At 44.6% G+C, this 19,546-nt stretch overlaps 1 protein-coding gene across 1 annotated transcript in view; it reads right to left on the reverse strand.

The window, feature by feature from the left end:
- The window catches only part of LOC138249015 (extracellular calcium-sensing receptor-like), an 87,574-nt gene that overhangs the window by 21,279 nt on the left and 46,749 nt on the right, over positions 1–19,546 (reverse strand). Inside the window, exons 3-4 of the mRNA XM_069203072.1 lie at positions 12,175–13,017; positions 10,518–10,736 (exon numbers count right to left, since the gene is read on the reverse strand). Of these exons, the coding sequence (XP_069059173.1) occupies positions 10,518–10,736; positions 12,175–13,017 (1,062 nt within the window). The remainder of the gene's footprint in view (positions 1–10,517; positions 10,737–12,174; positions 13,018–19,546) is intronic.

The following is a 19,546-nucleotide window of genomic DNA, read 5'->3' on the forward strand; positions in this document are numbered from 1 at the left end:
GTGAAGCTACATATAGGTAGTGACCTATATGTAGTGCACGCGTGTAATGGTGTCCCCGCACTCACAAAGTTCAGGGAATTGGCCCTGAAAAATGTGGGGGCACCTTGGCTAGTGCCAGGGTGCCCTCACACTAAGTAACTTTGCACCTAACCTTTACCAGGTAAAGGTTAGACATATAGGTGACTTATAAGTTACTTAAGTGCAGTGTAAAATGGCTGTGAAATAACGTGGACGTTATTTCACTCAGGCTGCAGTGGCAGGCCTGTGTAAGAATTGTCAGAGATCCCTATGGGTGGCAAAAGAAATGCTGCAGCCCATAGGGATCTCCTGGAACCCCAATACCCTGGGTACCTCAGTACCATATACTAGGAAATTATAAGGGTGTTCCAGTAAACCAATGTAAATTGGTAAAATTGGTCACTAGCCTGTTAGTGACAATTTGAAAGAAATGAGAGAGCATAACCACTGAGGTTCTGATTAGCAGAGCCTCAGTGAGACAGTTAGTCACTACACAGGTAACACATTCAGGCACACTTATGAGCACTGGGGCCCTGGAGAACAGGGTCCCAGTGACACATACAACTAAAACAACATATATACAGTGAAAAATGGGGGTAACATGCCAGGCAAGATGGTACTTTCCTACAGGGGTCAAGAGTGTTGTTTGCTTCGAGGAAGTGGGATAGGCGGGCATTGATTAATTTCTCGACAACCTTGGTGGGGAAAGGGAGGAGGATCTCCGGGTCGGCTTGTTTTTTGTTTAGGAGAGCAGTGATTTCCGCGTGCTTCCAGGGGTCTCGGTCGGTGGCGAAGTCGAAAAAGGAGTTGATTATGTTGTAGAGTATGGGGGCGATGGTTGGGCTGGCTTTGTTGTAGATGCGATGTGGGCAGGAGTCCGAGGGGGATCCGGAGTGGATGGAGTTCATGGTTTTTTCGGTTTCTTCGTGTGCAGTGTGGGTCCAGGTGGAGAGTGTGGTGGGGGGGTCAAGAGTGGGGGTTGGGTTGGGTGAGTGAGGGGTGTGTGTGGTGGGTGTGTGTGGTATGAAGATGTTGTGGATGTCCAGTATTTTGTGGAGGAAGTGGTTGGAAAGGGCGTCACATGGGGGCTGTGTGTGTGCGGGGTCTATGTTGCTGGCTTTGGGTTTGGCAAGTTCATTAATGATGTTGCAGAGTTCTTTGCTGTTTTGAGAGTTGTTGTCAAGGCGTGTCTTGTAGTGATCTCTTTTGGCGGTGCGTATGAGTTGGTGATGGGTGCGAATGGTGGTTTTGAGAGTGGAGAAGTTGGTTGTGGAAGGTTCTAGTCGCCATATTTTCTCAGCTTGGCAGCATTTGCGCTTGGAGTCTTGGAGTTCAGGGGTGATCCATGGGGCGTTCTTGATGTTGCGGGTGGCGGTGTGTTTTCTGAGGGGGCTAGTGTGTCTGCGCAGGTGGTGATCCATTTGGAGAGGTTGTGTGCTCCTGTGTTGGGGTCGTTGGTGTGGGGGGGTTGTGGGCCAGTCGGGAGTTTACTTGTTCAGTGGGGATCTTGTCCCACATGTGGTAGGGTGTGGTGTGTTGATGGTAGTGTGTGGGGGGTTTGGTGAAGGAGAAGTGGACGCAGTGGTGATCAGTCCAGAGGAGTTCGGTGGTGTGGGTTTAGGCTATGTGTTGGCTTGCGGTGAAAATTGCGTCGAGCATGTGTCCTGCTGAGTGGGTGGGTGAGGTGACCAGTTGTTTGAGTCCGAGATTGGTGAGGTTGTCTATGAGGGAGGTAGAGTTGTGGTCTTGTAGGTTTTCTAAGTGAAAGTTGAAATCACGAGGAGAATGTAGTCTGTGGAGGTGAGGGAGTGCAAGCTGATGGTGTCGGTGATGGTATCGCAGAAGGCGGGGCGTGGTCCTGGTGGTCTGTAGATTAATGTACCTCTGAGGGTGGAGTTGTTGTTGATGTGGATCAGGAAATGAATCACACACACTGCCGATTCTAACAAGAATATGTAAATGCCATGAAATGATTGCGCAAGCCTTTGCCGATCTGCACACCAAGTTTTGCTTGCGGGAAATGAATTGCGCACACTGCTGATTCTAACAAGAATATGTAAATGCCATGAAATTATCGCGCAAGCCTTTGCCGATCTGAACACCAAGTTTTGCTTGCAGGAAATGAATCACGCACATTGACGATTCTAACAAGAATATGTAAATGCCATGAAATGATCACCAAGATAATGGGGGCAGGCCTGGAACGTCAAGGTAGGCCTCAGGAACAGGAGCTTAGGAAATTGCTGCTGCTTTGCACCGGGACCTCTGAATAGTGAGCACGTGGAGCTGGGCTGGCTACAGAGTCTGGCCTAGCCCACAAACCACACCCAGTCATGCTGCAGAGAAAGCTTCTAGAAGGTCCTAGAAAGGGACCACACCCTAACACACTCAGTCAGTCTGCAGCAATACCTTACAAATGAACAGTTATTGCAAACACCATAAATAGTGTTTTTTCAAGCTTATGGTCTGCAATGCGAAATGTTAGTAAACTGCATATAAACACAATGCATGAATTATGCTCTTGCATAAATGCTGGGTTTTTGCATTTTTTGCCACCCGTGGAGTGCTCACTGTCCTAATGTTGGCAACCTTCTAGACAGCCACTCCCACCCCTGCCATGTACAGTTGTATTCTCAATAATTTTACTGAAAATGTTACATTGATATTCTCAATAAGGTTATCAAAGATGTCATAAGTGATATAATATGTAGGGTAATTAGCAGTGGATGGTGCGGGCGCAAGTTATAGGGCCCTCGCCATGCACTATAGGCACAAGCTTTAGGGCCAGATGTAGCAAAGGATTTTACCCATTCTATGTCTATGGGAAAATGACTTTGTACATATGGCCCTTAGTTACTTGAGGTAACCATAACTATAACTGTTGAATTTCTATGGTTTTGTGTGAGTAAATTCAGATCATAACTATAACATCCTGTAACGTTTGGTTTCCTTGAGTAAATTTCTAAGTCTTTCAAAATATCTATATCCTAAATATAACATCCCTGTAACCTTTGTGTTTTTTCTGTCATTCTATATGGTGCTTTTAACGTAAAGTAATTTTAATGACTATATATCAATCCAGCCATCATCACACATGGCCTTCGGCTGTGCATTGCAGGGGATGGCAGCAGGTCCTAGCCTGCAGCCAGGGCTTGAGCCAACCCATGATAATTACCTAACCCCGTGCCATGAATAACTTTTGGCTGTGCGTGGAGGGAGCTGGCCACAGGGCCTAGCCTGCAGCTAACCCACTATAACTACCCAACCAAGTGCTGTGCACGGCCTTAGGCTTTGTGTGACAGTGGTTGGTTGCAGGGCTTGTCCTGTGGCTAATCTCTGCAACCAACCCCCTATAATCACCTAATCCCATGCCATGCATGGTCTTTGTCTATGAACAGCGAGATTTTTGGCAGGGCCTTTACTGCAGCTAGACCATGACGCTAACCCCCTATAACCGCCCTGTCCCACATGCATAAGTCTCTGAGTGTTACTGTGAGTGTGTGCATGACCCTGCATGGGTCTCTGAGTGGGTATGTGAGTCGGTTCACGTGTCTCTGAGTGGATGTGTGACTGGATGCATGACTCTTTGAGTTGGTCTGTTAGTGGATGCATGACTGTCTTAGTGTGTCTCTGAGTTGGTACGTAATTGAGTGTGGCTATGATTGCATGCATGTGTGTCCAAGTGGGTCTATGAATAGGTGTGTGAGGGTCTGAGTGTGTCTCCGAGTGTGTGCATGACTACCTCAGTGGGTTTGTCAGTGGGTGCATGGGTCTCTGAGTGGGTCTGTGAATGGGTTCATGAGTCTCTGAGTGGATGTGTGAGTGGATGTGTGAGTGGATGCCTGACTGTCTGAGTGAGTCTCTGAGTTGGTACGTGATTGTCTGAGTGTGTCTATGATTGCATGCATGTGTGTCTGAGTGGGTCTGTGAATGGGAGTGTGAGGGTCTGAGTGGGTCTGTGAGTGGGTGTGTCACTAAGTGGATATGTGAGTGGGTGCATCAGTTTCTGAACGGGTCTGTCATTGAGTGCAGTCTCTTAGTGGGTCAGTGAGTGGGTGCATGAGCCTGAGTGGGTCTGTGAGTGAGTGCATGAGTGTCTAAGTGGGTCTGGGAGTGGGTGCACCAGTTTCTGAGTGAGTATCTGAGTACGTCTGTGAGTGGTTGTGAGTGTCTGTGTGGGTGTGCCAGTAGCTGTGTATGTAACTTGGCATTAACTAACCTCACCTGCCCTTTTATGTAACAAGAGTCCCCAACTTTGCACAAAATATCTACATAAGTGGAGTTCTTTCTGTCTTCGTGGGTACATTTCCAGTATGTATTCTATACTACAGGTGTGTAATGGAGCACAAGGAAATGTACTTCTTTGTTTTGTGGAGATTTCCTCGTATTCCTCATCATCAACATCGAGCTACCAAAATAAGTGGGAAATACACTGGCAGATGCATTGGGTGAGCTGTCCATCATCCTGTCAAAAGGACAGTAAGACACATGCATGCTACTAAGGTAGAAGTGCGGAGCCAAGCGGGAGCTGCTTCAAAGTAATTTACAGATTTGCATGGTCATAGTAATTTAAAGGGATGGCCATGAACTCTGTTCCCATCACGAGAGGACGAGAAAGAACCCACTCATCACAGTCAAATACAGGTTCTGCTCTAATACATTAGCAATGCATTCATCTTCACAAAGGATTTCAGATTGTTTTTCAATATGGAATCACTGAGTAAAAACAATTAGAGAAGGGGGCTGAGCGGGCCCCCTGCCCAGGCAGATCTTGGCCCAGGGACCACATCCCCTAGGGTCTGGCCGTCATCAAGTAGGGGAGGGAGCCCCCCTCCCTGGTCCGATTTGGGCACCAGGACCCCAGCCCTGGGCCCATCCTTCATTTAATAGGGAAGGGAGGGCACACAGCACCCCTCACTGGGCCAGTTTTGGCACCAGGGACCATATTCCCTGGGGCCCAGGCATGGCTCCTTGGTTTCTCCTAGGGCACCCATTGTGGAATGGAACTGCAGGGGGGTCATTAAGGCCCCCACAGTCCCAGCTGGCTCCCTGCCTCCTGCAGGTTCCGGCTCTTGCACCCAGGGGGCTGGTAAATAAGTTCCCTCTGTGAAAGAGCAATTGTTTGATCTCTTCACCTGCCTGCATCTTTGTGGGCAGGGAAAGAGATGACACCTCTGCTTCCACCAGGTGAGAACACTTTAACAGCTCTTGCCCACTGGAAGCTGTCAAAGCTCATGCCAAGACAGAGCAAACAGCAATGTCCCAGCCGTGGTCTCTCTGGGACATAGCAGGAGATGGCCCTGGGGGTGCAGGCCATTATTGACTTCATGATGAGAGCCATGCCGCTCCCCACAACATTTCTATTTAGCCCCATGCAGGTGGTGGTCCCTGGAGCTGAGGGTCAGTGATAGGTCCCCTATCTTCTTTATTCCAGCCCTGGGGAGGTGGTGGTACTCAGGGATGTGGGGTACTCCCTGTTGTGGTCAGCGACATGTACCCACCTTACTTTGAATGAATCCCCCCAGGGAGGTGGTGGTCCCAGGGGTTGTGGGAGGGGCCAGCAGGCCCAACTGCATATGTAAATTAAGTACCCCGGGGTGGTGGCCCCTGGAGCTGCGGGGGGGTCACAAGGGACTTCCTGCATTAATTTACTATAAATTGCCCCGGGGAAGTGGAGTCCCTGGGACTGCAGGGGCCATGTGGGCCCCCTTGCATTTATTCGAGATTTGTCCCAGGGAGATGGCAGTTCCTGGGGCTACAATCAGACCTGCAGGTAGCCCGTGCGCCCTTCCCCTTTTTTTAGCCCCCCCATTGGTCCCAGGACCTGGACCACGCAGGTCAAAAAGGAGACTGCACTTTATAAAAAAAAAATCTGAAAAATGTGTTGAAACAGCCACAGATTTTTCAGAGATTTGTTTTTAAAAAAACATGCCCTTAAGACATGGCAAGGCCCCTTGGGATCCCCAGCAGCAAGGCTAGGGACTCAGGGTGTCCGTACCCTGGCCCTTTTCTTTTTTTATCTTTTTTGTGGGATTTGGCTGATGCAGAGTGACAAAATGGCTGCCAACACTTCCTTGCTGAAGTCTTGGTAGCCAATCCGATATTATGCAGGGCATAGTTGGATCTACGGAGGATCTGTGTCCCTAGAAAGCTATATTTTTTAAACTCTAATATCTCAAAAACTACTGAATGGACTTACACTAAATCACAAAAAGCACTTTCTGTAACAAGAGCTAGCTTTCTGCCAAATTTGGTGTGATTCCGTCCAGCGATTCAGGCTGGAGTTGTATTTAAAATCCCTGTGGGAAAATGCATGGGGAAAACACAGTTTGGGACAACTCCCTGTTTTTCAGTTCCTGCTTGACAGATCACCCCGAAACTTTCAAGACAGCAGTTGAACCGACTAAAGTATACGTTTGGAAAATTTCATGCAGGTTCATCAAGTGGCAAACAAAAAATGTTCTTCCTGTGGAGACAACCTCTAGTAGGCAACACAGATACAGAAAGGTTGATGTGGGAAGTTACCGCTGGGACCTAGTTTCCATAGGAAAAGCGTTTGACGAATCTTCCAAAATTTTTTAAGATTAGAAGGACAGACAATTCAGCTGCTGCGTTGAGACTTTTTCGGTGATTCATCAAGCTGGGGCAGAGAAAAAGTTCCAAAACGCCTTTTCACCCATGCAAGTTACCTTAGGGATTTTAGACATGACTATAGCAACCGCCAAATTTGGCAGAAGTGTAATTATTGGTCTAGAATGTACCCCTTTTGTGATTTGGTGTAAATCTGTTCTTTAGTTTTTGAGATATTGAGTGAAAGCCAAATTTCAATGTCTAGGGATGCAGAGTCTCCTCAGCTCCCAGATATCTCATGCTGAGATGTAATTGGCTGCCAATACTTCAATCAGGAAGTGTTGACAGCCATTTTGGGACTTGGACTCAGCTGGGTCCCAAAACAAAGCATAAAAAAGAAAGGAGCGCAGAGTAGGAATACCCTGAACCCCCAAGCTCTGGTACTGGGGTTCCACAAAGACTTCACCAAGGCAAAAAAAAAAATTGTAAACATTTTTGGGGAAATTTGAAGTCGATGTGCAAATCTGGTGAAATGAAAAAAAGAAAACAAAGGCAGTCTCCCGCATTTGTTCACACTTTAACTTCCGGGTGCACCAGGTCCTAGGGGCATGCAGCGTTTAAAAAAAAGGAAGGGAGGGCATGGGGCCCCCTCCTAATGCTCTTATGAGCCCTGGGGACCACCACCTCCCTGGGGCTTTTTTAAAATATTAGAAGGTGGCCGCAACGCCCCCCTCCATTGGGCTCTTTTGAGCCTTGGGGGCCACCACCTACCTGGGACTCAATTACTAAAATGGAAGGGGTTGTCAGGAAAACTATTGCCAGCGTTGTTATGTTGTTCCCTCAGCAAAAACAATTCCCCTTTTTCTTGTACCCACATTGGTTGCAGCGGCCTTCTCACTCCAGGTGGCTCTTGCAGAGGCTGTTCTTAGAACTAGCTTCTTCAGGTTTAAATGCCACTCAAGATGGTGGCCGCAAATCCTTGTGAGGTCAGCTCACTAGTGTTTCTATCTTAGTCTCATGCTGAAGCTTCCCACCAGCTGTTTCTCTCTGGGAGCCCTGCACTTCAACTGTCATCCTGAGAAGAATGAGCAGTGTTCCTGAGGTGATTTGTTTCATAGAGAATTATTCCTATTTTGAGTAATTAGTTATTTTCCTTGTTACGGTGTGCACACCAGCTACTTTTTCCCTTTTGAAGAAGCTGAATTCTTTCCTTCTTCCAACAAGTGGCTATCGGCTTTCTGAGGAGAATTAGTTTTCGCTTAACAGAACTCCAAGCAACTGCAGTAAGGAATCCTTTTGTATGATTTTCAGACTTGCCAATATATATATATACATATATATTCAAAAACTCTTTGCTTTGCAGACGTGTCACTCTTAGAGACAAACCTCAGTGCTCAGACTAATTCCTAGAGACTGTGACTGAGAAAAGTGAACCTTGAGAAGGAGTTTTCGTTTCCTGTAAAAGACATTAGTAGTTTGTATATTTGTGAACTTTTGAATTATTCTCCAGAGAACCTTGGAAACCTCTGACTCCTGGAGAAAAGAAGATATTAGGTCAACATTGTTCTCTTAAAAAGAGGCTAGTCTCTCAAAAGATCAAGGTTAGGAAAACAATAGAATTGGGTGTATGTAAACGGCTGAACAGTTGAATGCGCAGTAGGAATGTACTTTTCTAGGGGCATTCAGGTCTCTCTTTTTATCCTCCATCTTATCAACCGACTGCAGGTCCTTCCTTTAAAGTAATCCCAATAAGAAGAAAGGGGCAGGTTTTCAGAGACGCACACTGAATATCCTATTTTTAAGTAGGAAACACAGGCTGGAAACGGATCTGGAGGAGGTCTCTCTTTTTCTATTCCATTCCCCTTTCCCCCTCGCGGATACAGGGTTCATATAATCAGTCTGAGCGCAGATCTGTTGGAGGGAGTTGGGTAAAAGGCATCTGCTCCTGTGGAAGTTTGATTTAATTGATAATCTTCTGACAGAGATCACGTGAACCCCTCTCCTGTGGCTCTTTCAAGCTTCAGGGACCACACCTCCACTGGGCTAAATTTAAATGTGTGCAGGTGGGCCATGTAGATCCCTAGGCTACGGAGATCACCAACTCCCTCAGCTTTTCATATAATTAAAATTGGGTGGGGGGCTGAACAGCTACCCCCTCAAGCTATACACGGCCCCAGGAACGACCACCTCCCTGGGGCTGGTCTGTGCAAATTAAAGGAGGGGGGCCATGCTGCCTCCCTGATGGTTTCATTATTGGCCCTAGGGATCACCGCCATCCAGGGCCAGCTCCAGTTATCTCCTGCAGTGCATATCCTTGGGAGATAGCAATTTGCTTTCACTTGGCAGGAACTGTGAAGATTCCCACCAAGGAAGAGCATACAATAACACTGCTTCAGCCAAGTGGGAGCTAGAAAACTGCTTCCGCTCACTGGGAATGGAGTTTTCATACGTTTCCCTGCTGACTAGCATGAAGGCTGGGAAACAGATGAAAGGATTAAGCTGGCACACAGGGAGCTGAATTTCTTGCAGCACTCTGCGAAGAAGAGCTATGCCAGCTCCCACAGAAAGCTGGTACCACAGGGGCATTCAGGCCTCTCTTTAACCTCCATCAAAGCATACTCGGTGCCCTGGGTGGGGTCAGGGCACTCAGGTACAAGAGGCGGGGCCCAAGGGCATGGGTCCCCTGGGGCTAAAATCAGCCCAAGGATGGGGCCTGTGTGGCCCCACCCCTTTTAATCTTTGGCAGGGCACTGTGGAATAGGGTCCAGGGGCCAAAATCCACAGGGGTGGCACATGTCCCCAGACTAATAGTTAGCTGGGCCTCAGAGTATGTTGTCCCCAGACCACAATTGGCCCTGGGAATGGGGCCAAGTGGCCCCCTCTTCCTTAGAATAATTGGGCATGCCCCAAGGTAAGAGATCCCTGGGATAAAATTGGCCCAGGGAGGGGGATTCATGTGCCCCCCTCCCTCTTTTAATAATTGAATGGGCCCTAGAGGATGAATCAGACAGGGATGTTGGCCCTTTAAGTTGTTGGCCTTAGGGCTTGCCTGCACCTCATGGCGGCCAACTCCCACTACATACAGCCAAGGCTGTCCATGGCACAGTGTTCGGTACTTGTAGGGGAAGCCCCTATAATCATCCAACCCATGCAGGATTTGTGGCCTGGGTTGGGAGCAAGGCCTGCCCCCCCTATAAGCACCCATCCCTGTGCCATGCCAGGCTAAAGACCATGCATGGCGGTGGTTGGATTATTGTAAAGTAATTAAATGTTACTTAACATTTTAAATAGATATTCACTTAAAAAACTGAGGTTACAGGGATGTTATAGTTAGAAAATAGAATACAAAATTAGAAAATAAGTATAAAAAAACAAAGGTTACAAGGATGTTATAGTTAGGGTCATATTTTACTCACACAAAACCATGGAAATTTAGCAGTTATGTTTACAGCAAGTAACTGTAACTCATGCCCTAAAGTAACTAAAACTTGCACCCTCACCATGCACTGTTAATTACCCCACATATTACATCACTCATAAAATCTTCTATGATATCATTGATAATATCACAGCAATATTATGGTGAGAAAACTGTACATGGCAGGGGTGTGAGTTATAGTTAGCTTAGGGCATGCGTTATAGTTGCTTCAGATAACCATAACTATAACTTCTATATATTATTTTTATATTCATATAAACTCTCTAGATAGGTCAGGCAGGGCAGTTACCACTTTTCGCAGATGTCCCACATTCTCGAAAAAATTCCTTTAGTCTTCCTGTTACTGAAAAGGAACAAGAGCATTGCTTTCTGACATCATAGTTTGATAGCACTTCTACAAGTAGTCCATACTGCACATCTGAGTTGTGAATATTTTATAAGTAAAGATATATACACTAGACTCCAATTTAGTAACATACTCCCTACTCACCTGAGAATTATCAGCCCATAAAATGAGGTCTGTGTTGATATTGACCGCTTCGCCTTCTTGGGAGTCAAAGCTGCCCACATTTATGAGCCGAATATCATCATTGTTGAATATCTGAACATTAAAGATGTCGTAAGAAAGCAGGGCATCTCCATTGCTATCGAAGTATAACTCATCACCATTTGGCATTGAGACATTGACAGCTCTCACATAGTGGAGTACCTATGTGACAGACACAGAATTTGTCTTGTTAAAGGTGGTGGTAATATTTGAAAAGCGATGACAATTAACAATTCTTTAGGAGTTTATTTTTTGTATGCTTTTTCTTGCCTGTAAAAGAGGGTTATCCATTGTGCTCCCATAATCACAACCAGACAGATGTAGGTCATTACATCTGTTCTTACTAATTTCTTTGGCATTACTGCAACTGTTTCACCTTAACATACTGATAGGTTGAGAACAGAAATTTAATGTATCAGTGTTGGCCACTTTAAGACCATTACCCAAATTTATCTTCATGGAAGCTGTAGGAAATAATAACAAACTGCCCCAATTACCATAAACACCACTCCACATTGCCTCAAAATAAACAGAGAATCAAAGAAAGAAACACACGAAAGTTTATACTGGAGTCACACAAAACAGTAGCCCATAGCAGATACACACAGGTTTCATTTTTGATACAACTGTAATTTTGGAACCATTTACTTTTTTAGAAGCTGTAGCTTTTCATTCAGGTTCTCCGTCAGCACATTATTGTGATGGTTTACAGATTGTGGCAGAAAATCCACTATTTTCTGTTTTTATCCCAAATGATTTATTATGAAGATAATTCGGATCTGTTTTAACTACAGTTTCTTTTGCTGTTTTGGAAATATGTTCCTCCAGGGAGTAGCTGGAATAAGAAACTGACAAGGGTTATGTTAATAGCTAGGGAAACTACCCCTGCCTTTGCAGGTTGTGACAGTTCAATAGCATAGACATGTCTATCAACTCCCAGATCTTCTCCCATCTTTTTCTCTCTTACTGGCCACTTGGCCCCGGTAAACTCCTACAGAGTAGCCTTGACTCTAAAAATCCCACAGTTAATTCATTCATTCACCTATTTTCTCATATGGTACATACTTCTTGATCACTTACTACACTACAGAATGCACCTTCCATCACTGATGATCCATTCCTATTCTGTTATATGGTGTCTAATGCAGTTTTATATCTTGTTAAAACATGTGCTTTCATTGCATTGTTGTCAACCTTTCAGTCCAATCTGTGCAATAGTTTTATACTGCATCTCTTTGGAGGTGTGCTGACTTCTAAACACCATTCTACATCCCACATGCTCCCCACATTATAGAACTTTTAAGTCTGAATGTTAAAATATGAAGCTTTGGAGCTCCATCTGTATGTAAAGAGACCTCAAATAACAAACTTAGGGATGACCATGAATAGATACAGAGGCTCCGGCACTCTGTTACAGATTTCAGTGGGGTGCTTCTTGTTGATAAGACGCATATTCCCAAACTTGTACAAAGGCTATAATTCTTGTTTAATGTTGTGATAAAAGTTTCATTTTTTCATTTTGCAGACCATATCTCCTGTGCTACATTAACTGTTGAGCAGTGTTATTGTGATATCTTGTAAGAGGGATTACAGTTTTTACCTGCCATGGTTGAATGTTATTGGCATCAGCGCAGGCTCCATCAACGAATGGCCCTCGTCCTGGTATACAAGACATCAAAGAAGTCAAAGCATCAGCTATGGCATAGACTGCAAGATATGTGTGGTACGTGTAGCTCAGGTCAAAGAGCTCAAACACAAAGATATCATGTTTGTCAAAGGTTTGATTCTCTGAGCAAGATGTGGAGATGATTTCTGTGGCTACACCATTCTTTGATTCGGTCTTCATGGATTGTGGCCACTTGCAGTTAAACACTTTCTCCCAGAGTAGTTTAATAAATATATCATTGGGATCTTTTAAGGGATTAAGGTGAGCAATGAATTCTTCAAAACCTAGAATCTTGGCATAATGGGGGGCTAGCCCTAGCGATCCGTTAAATAATCTCCAAGTCTGCTTAGGGAAGAGTCCAAGAGTCATTGTGAATGATGCTGTGAAGACAAACACCTTATCCGTCACGTTCTGTGCAGCAAAGAACCCTATGAGATTCTTGAAATGCACTTCACAGCTATGAACCACAATTACTTTCACAGCATGCCTCTGAGCCATGTTAATGATCTGGAGTAGCTTATCTCTGCCATAGCTCAGGTGGACTTTTTCAGTAAAAGCCACACATCCTCCATTTTCTTCAATCACCCTTTTCAAGTCTTGTCCGCCCTGCCATCCAACGTCATCATCAGAGATAATCATTCCAAGCCATGTCCATCCAAAGTGTCCTGTTAACCGTGCCAGGGCAATGTTGTGCAAGGTGATGCTCGGTAATGTTCGGAGGAAAGATGGGAACTGAAGCTTGTCACTTAGAGCAGGGAGCACTGATCCATAGCTGATCTGTTTTAGAAGGACTCAAAGAGGAGTTAGCTTGCATATCACATTTTATGTGTGACTATAGTATAAGGCAATACATGAAGTTAAATGGCTATTCATGATTTTGAGTCACTGCAATACCAAAATATTGTACTTACTCCATGCTAATGAATACTATCAGGGTATATCTTTGCCAGAATCTGAAACAAACATGGTCACAAATTTAACACACACATTAATATGTCTTTCTTGTATAGTCCTGGCATTGCAAAATTGTTAGATTTCCTCACGTCCAGTAGTTGGGTCAATAACACTGACTGTCACTTTACCCTTTGGTCTGGCCTTTGAGGCAGCAGTGTCTACCCATTGGTTTGTTGGTTCATTTGTCATTCACCCTTTGCTTCCACACACTACAGCAAAGAGCATACAGCCGTGGGTCGGCCCACTTCGGCCAATGGATCCTCTCTCTGTGAGTAACAGCATTTTGCTTGTGCAGAATGTGAACTTTCACCATAAAAGTAGTCTACTTTAGTGCTAACGCTGGCTGAACAGTACACACTTTTGTTTATTTAGTCTGGTGGCCAAAAAAAGCCTTTCTCTGGCCACAGAATTGTCTTTGTTCTGATGTAGCAGTCAGACCACAGAAACATCTGTGATATCTTTCAAATGCTCTGGGTTTGTGTCTTCAGGGACCTTCACAGGGCTCGAAGATAAGTCAGGCAAGAAAGTCGAGCTGCAATGAATGGAGAGGTGATGTGAGCCACTCTTTCTATTTTCTCATTCACACACACCATGCACATATATATGCTTACTCTCTTTCTCTTCATCTTCATCTTTCTCTTCATCTCCCTCATTTTCTCCTTTCACACAATTCATAATTTGTCTCTCCTCATTCTCTCTGTCCCCCTGGCACTCTTTCTTGGGCTTTGGCTGTTTCTCCACCTCCACTTACCTCTCTCACTTACCTCTCTCACACACACCTTCAAGCTAGGTATATTTTTTAAATTGTTCTTCATTAACCTTTCCTCAATTCTCAGCCATGACCGATATATCAAAAGCCAACCTATATAAATAACACATGTATATCCTCTCAGAACAGTCAGTTGTTTACCTGGTAATGTATCCAATTTATAAATAACAATAGCAGATGTGATGTTGTGCTGAACCAATGGAACCTCTAACTATGAAAATCCCTTGTCCCCTCCCCTATACCCCATCCCATATCAGCATGCATCACTTGACCAATTCTATATGTGAATAAGCCTCTGCAAGCGCTATAACTTTAACAACAAGATTAGTAATTCAGTCAAATATCAGTTTCTTTCTTGGTAGCTGTTCTTCTACCTTATCCTCCAGCGCTAATGAAAGTATGTCCCAAGAGTCTGCAGGTGGTCCTTGAATATTACTCCTATGTAGGACCATCAACGTGGCCAACTAAGTATGTGACCATTTCAAAATATCTTGCAATTATTTCTGGACATCCGTGGCCTTTTTTGTCCCTCGCCTATTGTTAGTGCCAATTCATCAAATTTACCTACTACCATGTCAGTTCAGACCTTCTCATTCAATACTATAGACGCAGCAGTGGCTCTTATGGAATCTCTAAATCAGAAGCCTTTTTTATACCATTGAAAGCTTTGTCTATCATGTCTGAATATGCCACACTCCCACTCCATATAGTAAAAATGTGCCTGCACCTGTAGGCACCGGGGCACGTGTCCTCTGTTCCGGGTGCATCTTTGCAATCCTGTAAAGCGATAAATACATTAGGTGTTGTTAGAGTGTTTTTATTAATTTTAATGCCCAGTACAGATAAGCTTAAGTTAGCATGAATAGGCCGATGGCAGCTTCCACTGACATCTATTCCTGTTTGCAGAAAGTAAAGTGCACTCTTAGTTTATGTGAGCTAGCCTTCTCCACGTTTATGTGTTTTGTCTGTTTGCTTTTCTATTTTAGAAAATAAGCAAAATTGAAGACTATTCCATGGTCTTCACACTAATAAATTGCACTGATTTGTGTTCCTCTGAAGGAAGACATGTCCAGGATATTCCTCTCTTTGTAACCTTCACGATCCTTTTCCATGAGCTTTTCCTAGAGAGCATTCATTAGGCAAACTGTCTATTGTATTTCTTCATTATACAAATGATGTGTAGTTTCCACCTTTCTTATGCTAACCTCATGCATTAATGTGGTGAAGAAGTAGATGTTTTTATATGTGTCTTATTTAATATATCCTATGTATTAGAATGTGCATTGACTTACTAGGAAGGTACAGTGATAAATTTGTAGTTCAACCCTATTATGCCAAAACTGAAGTGTGGATTTGCTGCATAAAGCCCTATTAAAGATAATATGTTAGGGATATGTGCTAGACTTTATTTGCCTTTGCCTTCTAACAAAGCAGACTCCATTTCAGTCTGTTCATTTGCTTTATAATTGATTCCGGCTATCGGCTTGCTTCAGAGATGTACTTTATCTCATTATTTTCACAGATCATTACTTTTACTATTTCATTTGAGCTGATTCAATATTGATTAACTAACCACGCTCTGCCTTCTGTAATGATCTCAATTTAGAGTAAAACCACAAGGTTTCATTTTGAATTCTGTCTTGTGTAAATTTGTTTTATTGGCTTGAACTTGAACTCAGGTTTATGAAGGCTTAGATAGTCCCACCTAATGCATTTCAATCCTGATAATTATTCTAATTAAAGCGTCAACATTGTATACAATTTATCTGAATGAATTTAAAAAAGGCATTCCTTGTTAGTATCTTTGTATATCCTAATATCTTTTTCCAGTTTTCATCAGTAACTTCCCCTCCCGTAGACCTTTCCCAGGCATGTTTTGCCTGCGTATTGTCTGTTTGGAATGCAGGGGACAGTATGGTGCGTAGAATGATCCCTGCATAAGTGCAGTTACTTAATGTGAGGACACTTGAGAGTGTATTCAGCTTCACAGGTACATTAATCTCATTAGGCCAGGTTGACTTAGCTGCTTTAAGTAATACATAAAGCACCATTATTTATCCTGCACTCAAGTCAAAGTAGTCTCTAATCACCTGAAATGTTCTATAAGTCTCTGCATAAAATAGCTTGCCCATGACGAGAAACTCAGCATCCAACCAGGTCTTCCAATCAAAGCATCAGACAAGGGCTCTGAAGTTTGGTAGGCTTCATAGAGAAATCACAGGAGCATATATAGTTTTACCTTCAGTTCTGAGTGTATATCTTTGCCAATAATGCTTAGCAAGCATAAGTCACCTTGGGTGAGCTTTCCTGAGTGCCTTAGGCTTCCAGTCCAACTCATTGGCCAAATGAGTTGAGCCACCAAGAAATATAATCCTGAATTCAGCATCCTCATCCCACATTTACGGAACAGTAGGGGGTTCAATCCACCCATATCATGTCCCTTTTTCATGCAAATGATAATGGCTAGAATGGGCATCCCTTGAGTGTTCCTCCTTGCTTGGTTTCCTCTGGAGAATACATCCCAAGTCCTGCCTCTCGCGATAGGGTTTTCATAAAGTAGTCTGACTCATCTTAAATTCCTCCCATTAATCCCCACCATAGATAAAACCTCAGACAGAAGTGGCATAATAAAGTGTCAAAGTCCTTTTCAATATTTAAAGAGATCACCATTGATATTGTCTGTAACCTTGATGTTGTGTCTAAAGCATTAAAGAGTTGGTTCAATGTTATATTCATGTATCTACCTGGCATGAACCTGTTCTCATCTGAGCGACCCAGGTCATGAGCTAAAGGCGCCAATCTATGGGCCAGTATCTTGTACTCAGGAGGAACTATTATCTGTACTGCCTCGCACTTAATTGGTCCCGACCTCGTTTAGGCAGCACTGATATTGTTGCAACCCTGGTAGTTTCCAGAATAACCCAACCTTCTACCAACTCAGCATGCATCATTAGCAATTAAGGAGCAGATTTAGGCCCAGATTTAAGAGGGCCTAGCGCTATTCCCACGCCAATTTAGTGTCTTGAAAGGCCAAAAACATGTGTCATATTTACAAAGTCGTGCAATTCTTGCATTGCACCACTTTGTAACCCCTTGCCCCATATTATGCCTGTGCCAGGCATAATGTATGCAAGGGGGCATTCTGGCGCTGGGGGGGGGGCAAAAAATGGCAAAAGAAATCTAAAAGATTTCTTTGCGTCATTGTTTCTGAGATTTGTAAGGCCTGCTGAGAGCAGGCGTTAAAAGGAGGCTCCCATTGGTTTCAAAGTGCCTCTGGGTGCTTTGCAGGATTAACATCAACATTTTTGACGTTAGTCCTGCAAAGTGCTGAATTAGCATAAAAAAGTATGCCTCTAATTCTCTAAATACTGCCATGGTGAGCTGTATTTTAAATAGGGCGCACATACAGTGGCATTAGGGGGTGCTAAGAGGCGCAAGAAAAGTTGTGCTGCATAAAGTGCAGCGACATTTTTCAGAAATCTGCCCCCTAGTCTTCTAAATTGTGTTAAACTCCATTGGCAAACCATCTGTGCCAGGTGTTTTCCCTTTAGCCATTAGTTTGATGGTCCTGTTAATTTATTGTATGGTTATTAGTAGCCCTGGGTGAAATTTAAATTACACTGGAGTAATTGTAATAATTGTGAGTTTCTCTTTTGCCACAAAATTACCAAAAACTATGGGATTACGCCCATTTGCATAATTGTGAGCAATCTGACACGAAAATACTATTGCAAGAGCACAGGAAAAACAAACTTAGCAAGAAGCTGCGGGCTGTTGTTCATGTTCTGTTGCATTTAGAGCTAAATGCTGGGTTACACTACTGGTGTCATTGGGGCCAATTCACAAAGGTAAACTTAGACGTTTGGTCTAAGGAAAACTATGCAAGATTACACACAATGTGCTCGATTCACAGAGGTAAAGTTCAAATCAATCAAATCAAATAAAAAAACATTTATAAAGCGCGCTACTCATCCGTGAGGGTCTCAAGGCGCTAGGGGGAGGGGGTTACTGCTGCTCGAAGAGCCAGGTCTTGAGCTGCCTCCGGAATGCGAGGTGGTCCTGGGTGGTCCTGAGGTTGGTGGGGAGGGAATTACATGTCTTGGCCACCAGGTAGGAGAAGGATTTCCCACCTGCCGTGGTGCAGCTGATGCGAGGGACGGCGGCGAGTGCGAGGTTGGCGGAGCGAAGTTGACGGGTGGGCGTGTAAAAACTGAGGCGACAGTTGAGGTATTCGGGTCCCTTGTTGTGGAGGGCTTTGTGTGCGTGGGTGAAGAGCCGGATGGTGATCCTTTTGTTGACGGGAAGCCAGTGCAGGTGTCTCAGGTGGGTGGAAATGTGGCTGTTGCGGGGTATGTCGAGGACGAGGCGGGCGGAGGCGTTTTGTATTCGCTGCAGACGTTTCTGGAGTTTAGCGGTGGTTCCTGCGTATAGGGTGTTTCGTAGTCCAGGCGGCTCGTGACGAGGGCGTGGCTTACAGTCTTTCTGGTGTCGGCGGGGATCCAGCGGAAGATCTTTCGGAGCATGTGGAGGATGAGGAAGCAGGAAGATGATACGGCGTTGACTTGTTTGGTCATGGTGAGAAGCTGGTCCAGGATGAATCCGAGGTTGCGTGCGTGGTCTGAGGGGGTTGGTGCGGTGCCTAGGGCCGTGGGCCACCAAGAATCATCCCAGGCGGACGGGGTGTTTCCGAGGATGAGGACTTCCGTTTTTTCTGAGTTCAGTTTCAGACTGCTGAGTTTCATCCATTCTGCGACATCTTTCATTCCATCTTGTAGGTTGGTCTTGGCGCCAGTGGGGTCCTTGGTGAGGGAAAGTATCAGCTGAGTGTCGTCGGCGTAGGCGGTGATGTTGATGTTGTGTTTGCGTACGATGTCAGCGAGGGGGCTCATATAGACATTGAAGAGAGTCGGGCTGAGCGAGGAGCCTTGTGGGACGCCGCAGATGATCTCGGTGGGGTCTGAGCGGAACGGAGGGGGTAGACTCTTTGGGAGCGGTTAGAGAGGTAAGAGGTGATCCAGTCCAGGGTCAGTCCTTGGATACCGGTGGAGCGCATGCGGGATGTTAGTGTTCGGTGGCAGACGATGTCGAAGGCAGCCGAGAGGTCGAGGAGGATGAGGGCGACTGTTTCTCCGTTGTCCATCAGAGTTCTGATGTCGTCTTTGACTGAGACTTAGACGTTTGGTCTAAACTTAGACCAAACGTCTAACATTACGACTTTGGGAACTCACAAAAAGCATTTACGTATAGTATCTTTAGGTCCAGATTTCTGCCCCAACTGCAGACGTAAAGATACTACTCGTAAATGTCCTATGTGAATTTCCAAAGTTGTAAGTTTACCTATGTGAATCGGGCCCATTGTGTGTAATCTTGCATAGTTTTTCTGAAATTTCACATAATTACGCTACAGCAAATTATGTGAGTTACTTCCACCCAGAGTTAGTGGCTCATCCAATGCTGTTGATTTCTTAGCATTTAGGGTGGTTAGTGTTATGTTTTACGGGTAGGTTCTTACTCCCTGTCGTTTCTGCTCTATTTGCACAGAGTGCAATTACTCATAATATACCACAAATGTTTAATTTATCT

This window comes from Pleurodeles waltl, chromosome 8 (assembly GCF_031143425.1).
Source record: "Pleurodeles waltl isolate 20211129_DDA chromosome 8, aPleWal1.hap1.20221129, whole genome shotgun sequence".
Taxonomy (NCBI): Eukaryota; Metazoa; Chordata; class Amphibia; order Caudata; family Salamandridae; genus Pleurodeles; species Pleurodeles waltl.